Source organism: Bombina bombina, chromosome 3 (assembly GCF_027579735.1).
Source record: "Bombina bombina isolate aBomBom1 chromosome 3, aBomBom1.pri, whole genome shotgun sequence".
Lineage (NCBI taxonomy): Eukaryota > Metazoa > Chordata > Amphibia > Anura > Bombinatoridae > Bombina > Bombina bombina.
This window is the reverse complement of record NC_069501.1, coordinates 1,006,612,821-1,006,633,175: the sequence shown is the minus strand read 5'-3', so window position 1 is coordinate 1,006,633,175 and position 20,355 is coordinate 1,006,612,821. Positions and strand designations below refer to the sequence as shown.

General features: G+C 36.1%; 1 protein-coding gene across 1 annotated transcript in view; it reads right to left on the bottom strand.

Annotated features, from left to right (window-relative positions):
- Positions 1-17,333, bottom strand: part of SHMT2 (serine hydroxymethyltransferase 2) — a 290,678-nt gene extending 273,345 nt beyond the window's left edge. The window contains 1 exon segment of the mRNA XM_053708176.1: positions 17,210-17,333. Within this exon segment, the coding sequence (XP_053564151.1) occupies positions 17,210-17,242 (33 nt within the window). The 5' untranslated portion in view covers positions 17,243-17,333.
- Positions 17,334-20,355: the final 3,022 nt, after the last annotated feature.

The following is a 20,355-nucleotide window of genomic DNA, read 5'->3' as shown; positions in this document are numbered from 1 at the left end:
AATGAATTTGCTGGTATCCAACAAAAAGGATCGTGTTTCCCTGACAACCGGCTGTAATAGCAGATCAATAAACTGCGACACCGGTTGGCACAAGGAATCCACTGCCGACACAATCGGACGACCCGGAGGTGTCTTAGCATTTTTATGCACCTTTGGAATTGTGTATAATATGGGTATCCTGGGATAAAGAGTAGTGCAATACTTTTTAATATGTTCTGAAATGAAACCCTGTTCACAGCCCATACTGATCAAATCATCCAATTGTTTTTTATATGTACCTGTTGGGTCGCAATTCAAAGCCATGTAGGTAGATGTGTCTGAGAGTTGATTTACAATGTCTTTTTTGTAAAATCGTAATCAAGAAGGACTATGGCCCCTCCCTTATCCGCTGGTCTAATGGTAAGGGAGGTGTCATCCTGTAGCGTTTTAATAGCCTTTCTTTCTATTGGTGTGAGATTATGTTTCCATGTGATGTGTTCTCTGTCCTTATCCAGGTCTTGTGAGACCATACGGATAAAGGTTTTGGTACTGGCACTACAGTTTATCGGTTCAAATGTACTTTGTATGTAACACTTGCGTTCAAAGTTTTAGTGTTTTCTGGTACAGTGTTCTGAAAAAACTCTTTAAGCTTTAAGGTTCTGCAAAATTTGTGAACATCTAGTTTCTGCTCATACTCAGTGGTCATCGTACTGGGAACAAATGACAGTCCCTTATTGAGCAGTTGTATTTCACCATTTGTCAGAACATGAGAGCTCAAGTTAATAATTGCATCCTTCGTCTCCCCCTCCTTGGCGGTCTGTGTCTTGGTGCCCGCCCGCCTGACGTGGGGTCTAGTATGTCTGCTCTCTGTGAGCGTGTTGTAACCCCTAAAAAATGCCTGGGTATAGATTGTGCGTTATATTGGTCAAAATTGTCATTTGTACCCGGTGGGGTATATGACCTCACGCTATGAGTTCTCTCAGTGTCAGTGGACTCAGCCCCACTTGTGTCTACTGTATCGAAGCGTACACGCCTGTCACGCTGTCTTCTCCTGGGCTGAATCTCTCTGGTGCCTGTAAGCCATTTATATACCTTGCCCTGAGTGTAATCTGACTTAACAGTTTCCTGTTTTTAAATGTAATTAGGTCATTTTTGTACTTTTCAATTTGTGTGTTAATTTTAGATAACATTACATCGTAGTTAAGCAATTCAACATGAGACCCCTCATTTGATACTGAGAACATGAAAGTAAGATGTAGACTAGCCTGGTGTTCGCTATATAACATAGCACAGTGAGACTTGTACACTGCAGCACATTACCTTGCTTCATTCACAAGTAGATCCTTAGATCCATTTACTTTCTAACATATGTGATTTGGCAGGATTTAATACCTGTATTAACATACTCTGTGATACACTTTCGAAGATTGTTACAGCTAGCCTTTTTCCCTGTTTTAAGACAGGATACATTGTATTGTTTGTTAGGTTGCCATGACGATGGGCGGCCGTCACGCTAATTATTCACCATATATGCACACTTGTTTTGCACATTATTATTTAGTTTAAAGGAACTATTAACACATAATAAGTCACATTATTTTCTTTGATTGTGGAATTATTAAATGTTAAGCCGAGCGATTACGGGCTAAAATTTGACAACCGGAAGTGCTCTGGCGCACAGCTTCCGGCACGTAGCACACTTGGAACGCAGTATGCGGTCCAACACCGGTAATTTGGCGCCAGTGAATGTAATTGTTTGAAGTGGTTTGGAGTGAGTATGTCACTATTTAAAAGTTGGTTTGATTGTATTTTAACTATGCTGATGAAGGAGGCAAGACCTCCGAAAACGTTACAGAAATAAAAGTAACTTGTTTGTGAAAGTCCTGAGAGTGCATTTTTTCCTGGTTAAAAATATATATATATATATATATATATATATATATTTCTTGAACAATTTATAGTGTGAACAAAAATGCAATTTCGAAATATCAACCGTGTACAGAAACATTATTACAGTGAACGAACACAGACATTCCAGTGCTAAAATAAACTGGTGCAAATAATAGAGCAATGGGAAAACAGTCACTAATCTCACAGTTGCTTGAAGGACAGAAAAAAAGATTAAGATTTGTTTCATGTCATTTGACTCAATACTTTTTGTTCCCTATGTTGCTATTACTGTCAAAACTTTGTGCAAGTGTGTGTGATTTCTTGTGATTCATCAATACAAGTGGTAGTTAGTTCCTACAACACAACTATCAAAGTGCCGAGCAAGAGACAAATCCATTCTGTGCAGCCAGCTGCTGCAACACAACTCCTAATGTAGCGTATGCTTGTTTAGCTGGATCACAGAAAATCTTAAGAAGATTCTGTAAATTAAAAAGGGACAGTCAACTCCAGAAATGTTATCGTTTAAGAAAAAAAAAAAAAAGTAGATAATCCCTTAAATTACCAATTTCCCAGTTCTGCATAACAAACACTGTTATACTAAAACAATTTTTACCTCTGTGATAACCTTGTATTTAAGCCTCTGCAAACTGCCCCCTTTTCTCAGTTCTTTTCACAGACTTGCATTTTAGCCAGTGTTAACTCCTAAGTAACTCCATGGGCGTGAGCACAATGTTATCTATATGACACACACAAACTAACGCCCTCTAGCTGTGAAAAACTGTAAAATGCAGATAAGAGGTGGCCTTCAAGGGATTAGAAATTAGCATACAAGCCTACCTAGGTTTAACTTTCAACTAAGAATACCAATAACAAAGCAAATTTGATGATAAAAGTAAATTGGAAAGTTGTTTAAAATTGCATGCCCTATCTAAATCGTGAAAGTTTAATTTTGACAAGACTGTCCCTTTAATCTACTTTGATTACACAAATAAGTGGAAAAAAAAACAGTAACAATTTATAAAAGTGGAAAAAAGCACAAACTTAATTATAATTAAGGGACAAGAAGGAATAATACAGTGTTCTAACATGTTAAAATGCTTTATTTTTTCACTATAGCTTGAACATGGTGTTAGATTGATGGATACGGCTCATTAGCAATGTAAACTCTGGACCAGCAGTGAATTGCCTGCCAGGAGCTGAGTTTAACCCATTCAGGGGGGGTTAGAGAAACAGCTCTTTTCAAGTAATAGAAAGATCTTTGTAAGAAGGAAAAGTGACCCAACACTCAAAAGCTTGTAAATATTGGATACATTTTGTAACGTGTTTTTATTAAGTACAAAAATGAATAAAGTTAAAAACAAGATCTACAGTACCAATATCAGCAAAATAGGTATCTAAAGGAACAGCTAAATGTTAATACTAAATATTGGACCAAGATATTTTTAAATATGAATAGAATTGCTGTATAAAATGACAACCCAAGAGAAATCACAAATGCAGGTCAACCTAAAAAGAAACTATTGAAACTAACAAAACAAAGACAGAAGGAGGAATGTAGGTCATCAAGAAATTGTTTTTGTTTACAATGGTTATGTTCCAGTTTTATTTATTTTTTTAAGTGTAAAAGATATTTAAAATTGGACTTTTAATGTTGGTTACAATTAAAGTAAAAAAGAAGCACCACACTGGACACTCTAGGGGAGGGGAAATGGCTAAATGTTCTAGGGCATGGGACATAAGCTGGCTGTAAACATTTTCACAAGGATGGAGACTTTACAAATAGAAAGAGAATGCTTAGGATTGTTCATGCGCTTCTTTAGTTACCAGGGAGACTCAACAAAAGCTTGAGACAGTTGTTGTAAGCTTAAATCCAGAGAAAAGATTCTTAAAAAGTGTACAGCACAACAGGAGTGAATGAATCTGATGCGCATTAAGCATCCCTCTTCCCATCAGGGTATGCACCGGCACACCTCAGTGAAATAGTTAAGATACCCAAAACTTTGTTTCTATGATTTTATGATAATTTTAACCCACTTTCAAATTGACTTCTAGTTTTAAATTTGCTTCATTCCCTGAGTATCCTTTGAGAAAGAGCGTCAATGCACTACTGAAAGTTAGCTGAAAACGCTTGGTGCGACACGAACAAGAAGATTTAAACCAGATTAATTTAAATCAGAAGTCCATAAGACCCAATTTAAATCATGTTCTCTACATAAATGTTTGATATTTAGAATAACTTTTATTTAATAGTATTTCTCCAGTGATATAAAAAATGGACTCATTTAGTTATACACGATTAGAAATACAAAGTTAGTTCTGAAATTATTGGGAGGTGAACAACTTCCAGGTTAATAGCTTAATCATAGATATTTGATTAAAGGGACAGTCAAGTCAAAAAACAAAACACAAAAAAAAACATGTTTCAAATAGGGCATGTAATTTTAAACAACTTTCCAATTTACTTTTATCATCAATTTTGCTTTGTACTCTTGGTATTCTTGGTTGAAAGCTAAACCTAGGAACGCTCATATGATAATTTCTAAGCCCTTGAAGGCCGCCTCTTATAACATGCTTTTTTTATTTGCTTTTCACAACAGGGGAGAGCTAGTTCATGTAAACAATATAGATAACATTGTGATCACGCCCATGGATTGTGGCAGACACCCCACTAATTGGCTAAAATGAAAGTCAATAGATAAATAAAATGTTGTGATCAGGGGGCTGTCAGAAGATGCTTAGATACAAGTTAATCACAGAGGTAAAAAGTATATTATTATAACAGTGTTTATGCAAAACTGGGGAATGGGTAATAAAAAGGGATTATCTTTTAAAACAAAAACAAAAATCTGGTGTCGACTGTCCCTTTAACTATTTATCTGTAACTTATTGGAACAAGAAAAATAATCATTCACTTAATAATAACAATTTAAGTAAAACCAAAATGTTATAGGTTTCACTTTCATTTTTACTGCTTGCCACTCCCTCCTCAGACTTAAGTCCTTGTGCAGATCTATTCCACTCCAAGCTATCTTCTAGTCATTGAGTGTCTTGAAAATTAGTAAGGGATAATTTGGTGTACATATAATTGCAGGGGAACAATGGGATTAAATGGGACAGTAAATTCAAAATTACACGATTCAGATAGAACATGCAATTTTATTCTATTGGTATCCTTTATTGAAAGGCATATCTAGGAACAATCAGGAACAGAAATGCTCTACTGTGAGCATTTATGCCCAGTCACCGACATACCCATTGTGTTCAGATAGCTTCCAGTATAGGAGTTCTGAAACTTCAACAAAGGATACCAAAAGTATTTTATATGTGCAGCAACTAATCGGCAAATACCACCCAGGTGCGGAACCTACCTAGATATGCTTTTCAACAAAGGATATCTAAATAATAAAGCAAATTAAATAGAAGTAAATTAAAAAGCCGTTTAAAAAATTGTATGCGTTATCTGAATCATGAAAGAAAAAAAACAAATGTGGGTTTCCTTTCCCTTTAAGCAGCCTCTCTTCAGAGGTGTGCCTCCTATGTTATTTGGATATTTGTTTGTGAAATAAATTAACAGCATTTGGCTATTTTCTGATTTTTTCATGTTTGGTTAACCATATTTATTTGAACAAAAACATGAATATAAATGTAAATTATGCTAAACCCCTTCTCTCTGTTAGGACGTTCCCTGCCGTCTTAACTGCACTGGGCTTTAGCGCCATTAGGACAGCATGGAAGGTCCTAGCCGTTTGGCAGCACAGAAGCCATAGGCACTTCCTGAATGGGATCGCAGGCTGGAGGGGGTGTCTACCGCCAGGAAAGGGTTAATAAGAAAACTTGAAACAATAACATGTCAGCAAATAAAAGCTGCATTAATAATAAATCATGTGGGGGTCGATCCGATAAAAATAGTCGGCCGCAAAAGTCGGCGACGCCAATATTTGCGCGGGTTTGGTATCCTATATACGGCGTAACCTAGAAGTTACGCGCGTATATTTCTGCCGTCGCCCGTAGTTTTTTGGGCAATAGGCAGGTATACCAAACCCGCGCAGTTTGGTATCCAATATACAGCGTAAGGACTTACGTGGCGAAAATGGAGAAATCTTACTCCATTTTCACCTCGCCACAAAAAGCAGCCGTAAGAAGCCTTACGCTGACTATTGGAGCCCCGTAACTCCCTAAACTGGCTGCTAAAATAAACCTAACACCTAACGCATGCGCAATGTCTATCTCCCTGTCAACCGCGATCCCCCGCCGCAATCCATAATAAAGTATTTAACCCCTAAACCGTCACCATCTACATAAACTAACCCCCTACTGTGAGCCCCTAAAACCGCCACCATCTAACTGATCTATCCCCTAATGTGAACCCCTTACACCGCCGCCATCTATATTAAAAATATTAACCCCTAATTTAATCTACCTACCCCGCCGCCAGCTATATTATCTATATTAACCCTAAGTATATCATAGTTAATATAGTTATTACATTATATATATTAACTATATTAACCCTAATTATATTAGGGTTAATATAGTTACTATAGTATTTATATAAACTATATTAACTCTATCTAACCCTAACACCCCTAACTAAATTCTTATTAAATAAATCTAATTCATATTATAAACTAAAATATTCCTATTTAAATCTAAATACTTACCTATAAAATAAACCCTAAGATAGCTACAATGTAATTAATAATTATATTATAGCTATGTTAGGGTTTATATTTATTTTACAGGTCAATTGTTAATTATTTTAACTAGGTATAATAGCTATTAAATAGTTATGAACTATTTAATAGCTACCTAGTTAAAATAATTACCCAATTACCTGTAAAATAAATCCTAACCTAAGTTACAAATACACCTACACTATCAATAAATTAAATAAACTACAAATATCTATCTAAAAATACAATTAAATAAACTAAACGAAATTATAAAAAAAAAAAAAACACTAAATTACAAAAAATAAAAAAAAAGATTACAAGATTTTAAGATAATTACACCTATTCTAAGCCCCCTAATAATATAATAAAGCCCCCCAAAATAAAAAAATTCCCTACCCTATTCTAAATTAAAAAAAGTTCAAAGCTCTTTTACCTTACCAGCCCTTAAAAGGGCCTTTTGTGGGGGTATGCCCCAAAGAAAACTGCTCTTTTGCCTGCAAAAAAAAACAATACCACCCCCCAACATTTACAACCCACCACCCACATACCCCTAATCTAACCCAAACCCCCCTTAAATAAACCTAACACTACCCCCCAGAAGATCTCCCTACCTTGTATTCACCCATCTGGGCCGAACCGATCCAGGCGATGTGTTCCAACAAGCGGCAGAGAGTCTTCTTCCATCGGCAACGTCTTCAAGCAAATCGGCATCTTCAATCTTCTTACTTCGCTCCTCCGCCGCGGAGCATCCTTCCGGCACGACGACTTCCCGACTAATGAGGTTCCTTTAAATGACGTCATCCAAGATGGCGTCCGCCGAATTCCAATTGGCTGATAGGATTCTATCAGCCAATCGGAATTAAGGTACAAAAATCTGATTGGCTGATTGAATCAGCCAATCAGATTCAAGTTCAATCCGATTGGCTGATTGGTTCAGCCAATCGGATTGAACTTGAATCTGATTGGCTGATTCAATCAGCCAATCAGATTTTTCTACCTTAATTCCGATTGGCTGATAGAATCCTATCAGCCAATCGGAATTCGGCGGACGCCATCTTGGATGACGTCATTTAAAAAGGAACCTCATTCGTCGGGAAGTCGTCATGCCGGAAGGATGCTCCGCAGCGGAGGAGCGAAGTAAGAAGATTGAAGATGCCGATTTGCTTGAAGACGTCGCCGATGGAAGAAGACTCTCTGCCGCTTGCTTCAAGACATCGCCCGGATGGAAGAAGACTCTCTGCCACTTGCTGGAACACATCGCCTGGATCGGTTCGGCCCGGCTGGGTGAATAGGTTTATTTAAGGGGGGTTTGGGTTAGATTAGGGGTATGTGGGTGGTGGGTTGTAATGTTGGGGGGTGGTATTGTGTTTTTTTTTGCAGGCAAAAGAGCAGTTTTCTTTGGGGCATGCCCCCACAAAAGGCCCTTTTAAGGGCTGGTAAGGTAAAAGAGCTTTGAACTTTTTTTAATTTAGAATAGGGTAGGGAATTTTTTTTATTTTGGGGGGCTTTATTATTTTATTAGGGGGCTTAGAATAGGTGTAATTAGCTTAAAAATCTTGTAATCTTTTTTTTATTTTTTGTAATTTAGTTTATTTAATTGTATTTTTAGATAGATATTTTTAATTTATTTAATTTATTGATAGTGTAGGTGTATTTGTAACTTAGGTTAGGATTTATTTTACAGGTAATTGGGTAATTATTTTAACTAGGTAGCTATTAAATAGTTCATAACTATTTAATAGCTATTATACCTAGTTAAAATAATTAACTATTTACCTGTAAAATAAATATAAACCCTAACATAGCTATAATGTAATTATTAATTATATTGTAGCTATCTTAGGGTTTATTTTATAGGTAAGTATTTAGATTTAAATAGGAATATTTTAATTAATAATATTAATATTAGATTTATTTTAATGAGCTTAGTTAGGATGTTAGAGTTAGATAGGGTTATTATACTTTATATATATATATATATATATATAATAACGATATTAACTATATGAACCCTAATATAATTAGGGTTAATATAGTTAATATAGCTGGCGGCGGTGTAGGGGGATTAGATTAGGGGTTAATACATTTATTATAGGTGGCCGCGGTGTAGGGGGATGTAGATTGTAGGCAAAAAAGCAGTTTATTTGTGACAAAGCCCCGCCAAAAGCCCTTTTAAGGGCTGGCAAAAGAGCTGTTACTTTGGGGCAATGCCACGCAAAAAGCCCTTTTCAGGGCTATTTGTAGGGTTAGACTTAGGTTTAGTGGTAGGGATAGTTTAGTATTTTAGGGGTTGAATAATTTAATATAGATGGCGGCGGGGTAGGGGGATTAGATTAGGGGTTAATAATTTTAAAATTGAAAGCGGAGGGGTAGGGGCTCACTTTAGGGGGTAGGTAAGGTAGATGGCGGCGGTGTTAGGGGCTCACTTTAGGGGGTTATAGATTTAATATAGCTGGCGCCGGTTTAGGGGTTAATAACTATTAGGTAGCGTCGGTTAAGGGGTTAATACATATTTTATTGTTAGGCTAGTGAGGGGGGATAGCGGATAGAGGGTTAGACGTGTCGGGCTATGTTAGGGAGGCGTGTTACACAGTGCAGGTGATTTAGACTTCAGTCAGGTTTTGTAGGCGCCGGCAGTTTCTAACGTGCCGCAAGTCACTGGCGACGCCAGAAATTTGTATTTACGCAGATTTCTGGACATCGCTGGTTTGTCAGACTTACGGCACGTTAGCATCTGACGGCGCCATATATGGGATAGCTCGAGTTGCGAGCTGAAACTGCGGGCGACGCGGGTTCCCTCGCTTGCGCCGCAAACTGCGATCTATATCGGATCGCGCCCGTGATGTGTAATTATTTTCTACTGAGCTCACAGCCAAACCAGAGCTATACAGGTCATTCACAGTAGCACACAGCTGAAACAGCCACAGATAACAGTTACTTCAGAGATTTTACATAGATAAAGTTTTCTAAGAGATGCTTAAAAAAAAGGAATTTTCTTTTAAACCCTGTTAAATGTAAACCAATATCTTTCTGTTCCATTAAAAGAATAGGAAAGTCAAAATAAAAAAAAAAAACTTGATTCAGTTAGAGCAGGTTATTTTAAGACACTTTTAAATTAATTTCTGTTATCAAATTTACTTTGTTCACTTGGTATCCTTTGTGTAAAAGCGTAAGTACATATCAAGGCAGTTGCAAGGCACACTTGTGAGCTATCTGGTGATTGGTTAGCTACACACATTCGGCTCTAGTCACTTGCTCATTAGATGTGCTCAGTTAACTCACAGTAGTGCACTGCTGCTCTGGAGCCGACAGTAACTATGTGTTTAATCCCTTTTGCAAGGATTAAACACAATTATATACAAGCAATTGTGTAAAATCATCATACTCAACAAATTAGAGCATTTTATTTTTGTGTTTTTAAATTCCTTTGTCAGCATCCCTTTAAAAAGGGACAGTCAACACAACTTAATCCCATCCCTTAGAATAGATCAGCAAAAAGATGCATCTGCACTGCCTCCGATGTTCCATACCTCTAATGTTGTATTAGTACGTTATTCTCCTGTGGATATGGCCGCCAAACTCCTCCCCCATGGAATTTCATGCTCGTTCATGTAGGGAACGGCGACGGTGGGGGTTTTTGCTAATGTGCATTTTAATCGGTGTCTGCTCGCAAGCAGAAATAGGTAGGGAAGCTGCGTACCGCCGTGAATGAGTGTTAAGAATCCAATCAAGGATTCTATTCTAATTGGCGGAATGGTTGAAAGCGAAAGTTACTACGGAACAGTGGGGGGAGTTTGGCGGCCATATTTAAAGGAGAATAACGTGTTTTGAATGATTTCTAATAAAACAGAGGTATGGCACATCAGAGGCAGTGCAGGTGCATCTTCTTTTGCTGATCTAAGGGATGGGATCAAGTTGTGTCGGGTGTTGACTGTCCCTTTAAAGGGGCATATATGTTGCACTTTTAAATGGAGCACAAGTTTAGTTATACTTCTGGAGCCTGAATCCTTTTTCTTCCCATCCCCTAAAAGCACCATCCCCTAGCCTCCAAAGATATGCTCCTGGGCATCAGTCCCAATGGGTTATGCTCCACTGGAGTGTAAGGATGCAGGTCAAAAAATAATATAGTGCATTAGTCAGCTGCCGTGTTTTGACTGCTTATTAGGACAAACACAGGACAGAGTATTTAACCTGTAGAGTGCAGTAGCAGCATATTCTTTTCCTCCTCACTAATATCACAGTGCAGAGATATTAGCAATGTCCCTACTCCCAATGAAGATACGGCAGACCTCCTGCACTGCAGCAAAAAAAGCAGGCTACAGTCCCCTCTATCAAACTGAGGTCGGACCTCCCAGTTATGTCAGTACGTGCATGCATGAGGAAATCACAGAAAATAGGGCTGCAGCTGGAGGAGCTGTAAAAGCTCATATCTCAGCCCCCAGACACAAGAGTCCCCCTGATGTGAAAGACCTTACCCTTTAAATTGAGGGTTCTTATGCCCCTGTAAGATGCAGGTAAGTGCAGCACCAGGTAATGTGTTTATCAAAAGGGCGAGGGGGTCCCTAGCGTAGACCCCATGTCCGCTTGTTTGTGCTAGTGGGACAAGTGACCTCATTTGCAGGAGCAGAATGTTACATAAACTCCTATGATGCAGCTAATCACCATTATTAGATTTAGCGGGGTATGGTACCTAACTTATGTACTGTATGGGGGAGGCACATTTCAGTTTTAATAACAATGCCCTTTTAAGTACATTTTACAGACAAATATTTACATAACTTATGCAAAAAAAATTTTTTTCACAAGACTGATCTAAGCCTTGTATTTTGTGCACCCTCCAGTAAAACCTAAACTGACGCTTCATACCATCATAAAAAGAGATTACAATCAAATAAGGATTACAGAGTTAAAAACATATTGCAGATTTCACTTACGATAATACAGCTGAAGTCAGCACTTTACCAACACTGTAGTACTTGTTTTTTGCTGAGTTTAGTGCTAAGCAACATCACTTCAGTTACCTGCACAGCACCTAAACTATTGATTTTTTCTTAAAATGAATAACAGCAGCTGGAATATTTAAGGGACTTTATTGGATGGAGCACTTTGTCGCAAAGTTTAAAAAAAAAATGATGAAATCTACACTGCTGAGTTACATCAGCTCTACACATCAAAAAGATCATTTACAACTCCGCCCCATTAGTCATTTTAAGAGTGATTGCCAAAGTAAAAGCAGGCTTCCCCTGAAAAGTCTTGTTTCTTAAAATCTCAGCAAAGGCTTGACAAATACTGGAAAACCGCAGACATGGCCCTAATGTTCTATTTCTGGCTCCTAAATTCCAGATTCTTGCACACACACCTGTACAAAATAATTAACTGACACATATTTGAATGGGTGGCTGCTAAATATTTTGGAGTACCTCCATTGTTTTTATTTGTGCTAGAAGGCCAAGCACAGTACTGAAGTAAACTGGATGAGTTTTACATCTGCAATAATGTAGAATACCTGACCACTAATTTTAGATTATAGAGTTAACGTTTGGAAAATAATTTTTGCTTTACAAAGTATTACAGCTTATCAGAAGCAAATGAGTGCATCAAGTACAAATCTGTACTGTGCAAGTTATCAACTTATATCTAAATACCATTCTCTTCGATTGTTGTTCTTTTAGGTCCTGGAGACATTAAATACTCTGTTCAGTAACAGGCAGAGCATATGTCACTCGCACAGCAAAAGATTTATTGATGGCTACTTATTCATAGAACAGTTATGAAAACAGTGCACGTTTTACTACCAACAAATCCTTTTACTTGATCCATAACAGGGTTCAAGTCCAATGAATAACAGCAAAGGTCTCCTGTTTACTAATTCCCTCATTGGTTGGTGCAATGTGTGTACTGCTACCTCCCCCCCTCCCAATAGGATGATGAGTACTTACAATCAAGGTCCACTGCTTCAAGATAATAGGAAAAACATACACAATCCTGATTCACTGAGGCTACCCAGCTGTGGGTGCTTCAAAATGACATTTATGCAGGAGATGTGCAGAAACACATATACACAGCTGCAAGGTAGATAGACTACAAAATTGGACTATAAAACCGGTAGAGCGTGGCATGTCTCTGAAGAGATAATAATAGACCTATTTCCAGCCACTTACTTTAGCACATAATGCTAGGCTCATCCTGTTGTGTGCACCACTCATCTAAAGGTGATTATTAACCCCTGCACTTTTATCCATATCTAACCACTTACCTACTGAAAGAATCTGGAAGTTACAAAGAAACAAATAGGTTTAATTTTTGCCAGTGCTAATAAATTATTCAACAGCACAAGAAAAACAGTCTGAGATCCCAATCTGTAGAATAAATAATAGGATGTCTGATGCGCTGACACTGATATGATATGCACATAACACAGCCAAGAACATAGAGCTATCTACATACAGAAAACAAGGTTAGGTCGCCTCTACCTCACCACCAAAACAAACATTTCTGCTTAAAAAAAAAAAAAAAAAAAAAAAAAAAAAAAAACGACAAGCCTGGTTTGTACTCACTGTATATTTAATTTCCCAGTCCAACATATTTCAAAACACCCTGTTGAATTCAGTGATTTAAGAGATAAGTCGAAATGAAACTTTGATAACTTATATACAGCATTGTTAGCAGTTTGTATAAATGAATTAAGAGCATATTAAAGGCAGGTTTTTGAGTGTGCACTTGTGTTGAACACTATATGTATAACATTATTGCAAACACTGCTGTTAAATAATCTTCATGACACCTGCATGTAACTGAACCCACCTCAGTATACCGTTGTGCAAAGGAGCGAAAGGGACGTGAAACCAGTAGTTTTTTTTTTCCTTCACATAAAAATAAATACAATTTTTTTTTTAATACAATTTAGCAAATTTATAATTCTATTAACAAATTTGTGTAAATACCTTGGTATCCTTTGTTGAAAAAGCAGCAACTCAGTTCTGGGGACAAGCCAATAACAAGAGGCAGATATGTGCAAATATGCAGCCACCCTTCAGCAAGCAGCTCTCAGTAGCATACTGCTTCCCCTGAGACTACCTAGGTATACTTTTCATCAAATTATACCAAAGGAATGAAGCAAATTAACTGCTTCATACCATCAGGATGTTTCATGCCATCCTAAAAGCACAGGGCTTTAACGCTGTTAGGACAGCATGGAACGTCCTACCTTATATGGGGCCCTGCAGCATAGGCAGTCCCCCATAATCTGACCCCAGTCTTAAAATCACCTAATTACATCAATCCCGTAATTTCAATTTTTCCAGAAAGTATTTATATCGGAACCTGATACCAGTATGAAGGGGTTAAATAGGAGTCAAATGGAAAATGGTTTACAATGGAATGCTCATTCTGAATCATGAAAGTATGATTTGGACTTTCTTGTTCCTTTAAGTTTCAAAGGATAGCAAAAGATATAAAAGCGTTCATAAATATAAACATTAAACTTTCATAGTTAAAAATGTACATTAAACCCAAATTTTTGCATTCATGATTCAGATAGATAATACAATTTTAAACAATATTCCAATTTACTTCTATTATTTAGTTTGCTTAATTCTTCAGATATCCTTTAAAAAATAGCAATGCACATGGGTAAGCAAATCACACGAGGCATCTATGTGCAACCAATCAGCAGCTACTGAGCCTATCTAGATATGCTTTTCAACAAAAGATATAAAGATAATGAAGCAAATTAGATAATAGAAGTTGGAAATGTGTTTAAAATTGCATGCTCTTTCTAAATAAAGAAAAAAAATGTAGGTTTCATGTACCTTTAAAATAGAGCATACCATTTTAATCAATGTTGCAATATACTTCTTTTACCAAATTTGCTTTGTTCACTTGGGTTTTTTTAAAAAAAAAAAACTAGGTAGGTTTATATTACCTTAGGAGTGTGCAACTATGTATAATGTTGCTACAAACTGCAACCATAGAGTGCCAATGAAATAGACCAGAACCTAAGCTCCTGGGAGCTTACCAAAGTTTACTCCATAATAAATTTGAAAGGTTTTCCAAAATTACATACTCTATCCAGACAATAAAAGTTTAAAAAGGACAGTCTAGTCAAAAATAAGTTTTCATGGTTCAAATATGGAATGCAATTTTAAGCAACTTTCCAATTTACTTTTACCCTCAAATTTACTTTGTTCTCTTTGTATTCTTATTTGAAAGCTAAACCTAGGTATGCTAATTTCAATGCCGTGAAAGCCGCCTCTTATCTGAATGCATTTGAAAGTTTTTCACAGCTAGAAAGCATTAGTTCAAGCATGCCATGTAGACAACATTGTGCTCACACCTGTGAAGTTACCTAGGAATCAGCATTGATTGGCTAAAATGCAATTCTTTCAAAATAACTGAAATAAGGTGGCACAGTCTGCAGAGGCTTAGATACAAGCTAATCATAGAGGTAAGTAAACTTTTATGATTCAAATAGGGCATGTCATTTTAAACAACTTTTCAATTTACTTTTATCACCAATTTTGCTTTGTTCTCTTGGAATTCTTAGTTGAAAGATAAACCTAGGAGGCTCATATGCTAATTTCTTGGACCTTGAATGCCGCCTCTAAACTGAATGAATGTTGACCACTAGAGGGCGTTAGTTCATGTGTGTCATATAGATAACATTGAGCTCAGGCACGTGAAGTTACCTAGGAGTTAGCACTGATTGGCTAAAATGCAAGTCTGTCAAAAGAACTGAAATAAGGGGGCAGTCTGCAGAGGCTTAGATACAAGATAATCACAGAGGTAAAAAGTGCATTAATATAACTGTATTGGTTATACAAAATTGGGGAATGGGTAATAAATGGATTATCTGTCTTTTTAAAAAGCAAAAATGCTGGTGTTGACTGTCCCTTTAATGCAACAGTGTTGCTCATGCAAAACTGGGGAATAGGTTATAAAGGGATTATCTATCTTTTTAAATAATAAAAAATCTGGAGAAGACTGTCCCTTTAATTTTAATAGAATTAAATTATTTTTTTGTCAGCAACTTTATCCCATACAGAAGAGCGCTACATTAAAGTGAACAGCAAGATCGAGCAGGTTATCATTCAAGAATAACCTAGTTATGTAGTTTTAAAAAATAAAACTGTGTCAGACAGGAGGGCTTTAAGGGGTTACATTGGAGGACTTTTGAGAGTCTATAAAGAGAGAACAAAACATTGTTTAAATGTGAGCCACTCATTGATCTCTTAATAATCATGCAAATACTGTATTATAGTGTAAAATTGTTATATTGTCCATTTAAAGGACCAGTAAACACAGTAGACTTGAATAATCAACAAATGCAAGATAACAAGACAATACAATAGCATTTACTCTGAATTTCAAATGAGTAGTAGATTTTTTTTATAACAAATTTCAGTTATGTATATTTCCACTCCCCCTGTACCATGTGATAGCAATCAGCCAATCACAAATGCATATACGTATAGTCTGAATTCTTGCACATGCTCAGTAGGAGCTGGTGATTCAAAAAGTGTAAATATAAAAGAATGTGCACATTTTTAATGGAAGTAAATTGGAAAGTTGTTTAAAATTACATGTTGTATCTGAATCATGAACATTTAATTTGACCTGAATATCCCTTTAAAGGTGTATACACAAGGAAATAATTTTCAGAATCCACACAGAGCTGAAATAGGCTTATTACACATTTTTAGAGCATTTCAATTCAACATATTAAACCATGCATTTCAAATCAGAGCATGGTGAAAATGAGAAATATCAAAGCTGGTCAGAAATCTTAAACTGTCTTAATCTTTGTTCAAGCAGAGTTTTTGGAACTGTAATAGGAATCATGCAGAATACTAGGGTTATTGGTGGAATGCAACATAGCAGCAGTCTGGCATAAGAGGAATTACAGTGTGTTGTGTAATACAATATCTTGTGGATTACATAAGTGTAATTAAACAAAATGTATACATATGTCACAGAGAATAAAGTGTAAAAGCACAAAAAAATAGATTACATTTATTTAGCCAGTATTATCATTTAATACACACAACACATTGTACTTGTACAACATATTTTAAATCTTGGTGTTGTTCTTTAATGCTCAGAACTGCAAACGCGTTCTAAGGACCTCAGCATTACCAAAAGAAAGGAGGAATTTCACTAGACTAGAATGGAATTACAAATTTAAATAATGTAGCGTCTGCAAATTTAGCCCACGTGTTCGCTAATAGAGTTTGTTACTTTGTATTAATTCATTCCCTTCACGTAGGATACTTTTTGGCAAACCCTCACACATCAGTAAACTGGTGAAACAAAGTGAATATTATCAAATTATTGAGAGTAGCTATTTACTAAGTATGTGTTACTATAAACTAGGTGCACAGGCATAGTTATATATTGTATAAAGTGGGAAGTGCTCACATAATAATACACTAACAAATCTGTCAGTCAGCTCTTCTCCAGCACTAGCTCAAAGCAGCTGAAAAGTATGTACGAACCCCTAACAAACATAGAGTAATGCAAATAGCGGCGTTCGATACCAAACAGTGCATGACAGCTGTACAATCTATTAAATATGACAGCTCTGTGCAGACGAGCAATGCTAATTAAGCTTAAAAAATAGCGATAGCATCAAAAATCTATTTTGTTTATTCATGAACTAACTGACTTACCTGGGCTAAGCGCCGTAAAGAGAAAGATAACATGTCAAGTGCTAATGCAGTGACCCAAACAACCCGGGCCTCCAGCAGAAGAGATCAGCACTAGGCAGACACGTGTGAGCATGCGCGATTGAAGATGCCACGCTGCCGCATGGGAAACTACAAAAAGTGCCCATGCGCATAAGTGCGGTTGCATGCTGGGACTTGTAGTTTACTTCTGATTTTTCAAGTTACAACGTTTATTATACTTTTCTTGCAGTTTGCTTTGCCCCATACACGTGAGCAAAGTATTCCAACTCGACCAAAAAATTAGAGTCTTCCCATTGGCTATTTAGATATATTTTCTATAGCAAATTATAATACCTGGCAACATAAACAAAAGTGATTTCACCCCATTTACTGGCCCTCACTTCTTTCTGCCCCATATTTGTAATGACTTGAGGCATATGAGGCCGTTTTAATTTAGCTAATACACAGGTACTTAAAAAACAAAACAATTGGACATTTAAAGGGACAGTCAATGTTCTTATTAAAGGGATACTGAACTAAAATTTTTCTTTCCCGATTCAATTTTAAGCAACTTTCTAATTTACTTCTCATTTACTTTATCATTTTTTCTTTGTTTTCTTGCTATCTTTATTTGAAAAAGAAGGCATCTAAGCTAAGGAGCCAGCAATTTTTTTGTTCAGGCCATGGACAACAATTGTTTATTGGTGCTGTCCAATCAGCAAGGACAACCCAGGTTGTTCACCAAAAATGGTCCGGCATCTAAATTTACATTTTTGCTTTTCAAATAAACATACCAAGAGAATGAAGAAAATCTGATGCTAGGAGTAAATTAGAAAGTTGCTTAAAATTGCATGCTCTATCTGAATCACAAAAGAAAAAATGTGGGTTCAGCACTTCAATGTCCCTTTAATGTTACATATTTCTGCACTATGCATTAACTTAGAGGTACCTTTAAAAAAGTAAAGATATTAAAGATGCAACCCCTCAAACTTTACTTACCTTCCTCGCACTCCTCTTCTGCTCCACTGATTTTTTCAAAAGTGTGTCATGTGCACACTTTCGCCTGCTTTACTCAGCATGGGAGCAGCGAGGAAGGTAAGTAAAGTTTTGGTTGTTAACTCTTCAATATGCTTTATTTTTTACAGGTATCACCAGGTGAATGTTACATAATTCTGCACATAGTACAAAATTCTGTAACATTTATACTAATGTTGACTGTCCCTTTATGTGTACAGTAATCTTTAGAATATTTTACTTGACAGCTTGTTAAAATACTGGACTGCCCAGCTGAATACTGGCAACCCTACGTGTTATTAACTATATACAAAGCAAATTTGATAGAAGAAGTAAATTGGAAATATTTTTAAATTGCATGCTCTGTCTGAATCACAAAAGAAAAGTTTTGGGCTTTATATTCCTTTAACAAAGGTTGCCACGAGAAAATTGACAACAGAATTGGAATGTTATTTAACTTTGACTTTACTGTCCCATTGAGATTAAAGATATCTATTTATCTATTAGACATGTGCATCGCAAAAAAAATTGTTTCGTTTTCATTAGTTAAATAAATAATTTTGTTTCTGCAAATTAGTTTAGTGAGGTTGGAAAAATAAATTGTTTCAGCAAATTAGTTTTGTTAAGTTAAATCGTTTTTTTAGGATCCTTTTGTTTTTTTTAATCCATTCTTTATTCATATGCATTATTCTATTCTGAAGCTTAGAATAGAATAATGCATATGAATAAAGAATTGATCCGAAAAAAAACAAAAGGATCCGAAAAATCTATTTAATTTAACATAACTAATTTGCCGGTGATTGGCGAAACAAAATTATCTAAAACCGCCGCCACCGCCACCCACATCGCCGTCACTAAATAAAGCTATTAACCCCTAAACCGCCGTTCCCCGACATCGCCGACACTAACTAAACACTAAGTAAACCTATTAACCCCTAAACCGGTGTTCTCAAACATTGCTAAAGCTAACTAAACCTATTAACCCCTTAACCGCAGTTCCCTGACATCGCAGAAACTAATTAAACCTATTAACCCCTAAACCGCCATTCCCAAACATTGCCAACACTAACTAAACCTATTAACCCCTAAAATGCAGTTCCCAAACATCTCCAACACTAACTTAACCTATTTACCCCTTAACCGCCATTCCCAAACTTAGCCAACACTAACTAAACCTATTAACCACTAAATTGTAGTTCCCCGACATCGCTGACACTAACTAAACCTATTAACCCCTAAACTGCTGCCTACCACACCACAACAACCTAAATTAAACTATATTAACCCCTAAACCTAACACCCTCTAACTTTAACATAATTAAAGTAAACCTAAATTAAAGTTACAATTATTAACTAGCTACCTATTTAAAAATAAATACAAACTTACCTGTGAAATAAAAAATAAAACCTAAGCTTACACTAATAAAACCTAACATTACCAAAATAAAAAAAACCTAACATTATAAAAAAAATTAAAACTACAATTACAAAAAATAAGAAACACTAAAATTACAAAAAATAAAAAAACTACCATTACAAAAAATAACAAACGAAAATATCCAATATAATAAAAATTATTCCTATTTATATCCCGTTAAAAAAAAAACACCCCAAAATAAAAAAAACTAATCTATAATAAACTACCAATAGCCCTTAAAAGGGCCTTTTGTAGGGCATTGCCCTAAAGTTAACAGCTCTTTTGTAAAAAATGAAAACAAACACCCCCTAACATTACAAACCCCCACCCCCTCAAACCCATAAAATAAAAATAAACCTTATCTACCCATTGCCCTGAAAAGGGCATTTGTACTGGCATTGCCCTTAAAAGGGCATTCAGCTCTTTTTTCGGACCATTAAAAATAAAAAATGCCTAATCTAAAAAAAAAAACACCCCCAAAAAAATCCCATTACTAAAAATAACAAACAAAATTATTCAAGATAATAAAAATATTCCTATTCTAATACCCCATTTAAAACAAACAAACAACCGAAAATAAAAAAAAACCTAATCTTTAATAAACTACCAATAGCCCTTAAAAGGGCATTTTGTAGGGCAGTTAAACAGCTCTTTTGCTAAAAAATTAATACAAACACCCCCTAACATTACAAACCCCTAAACCCCCAAAACCACAAAA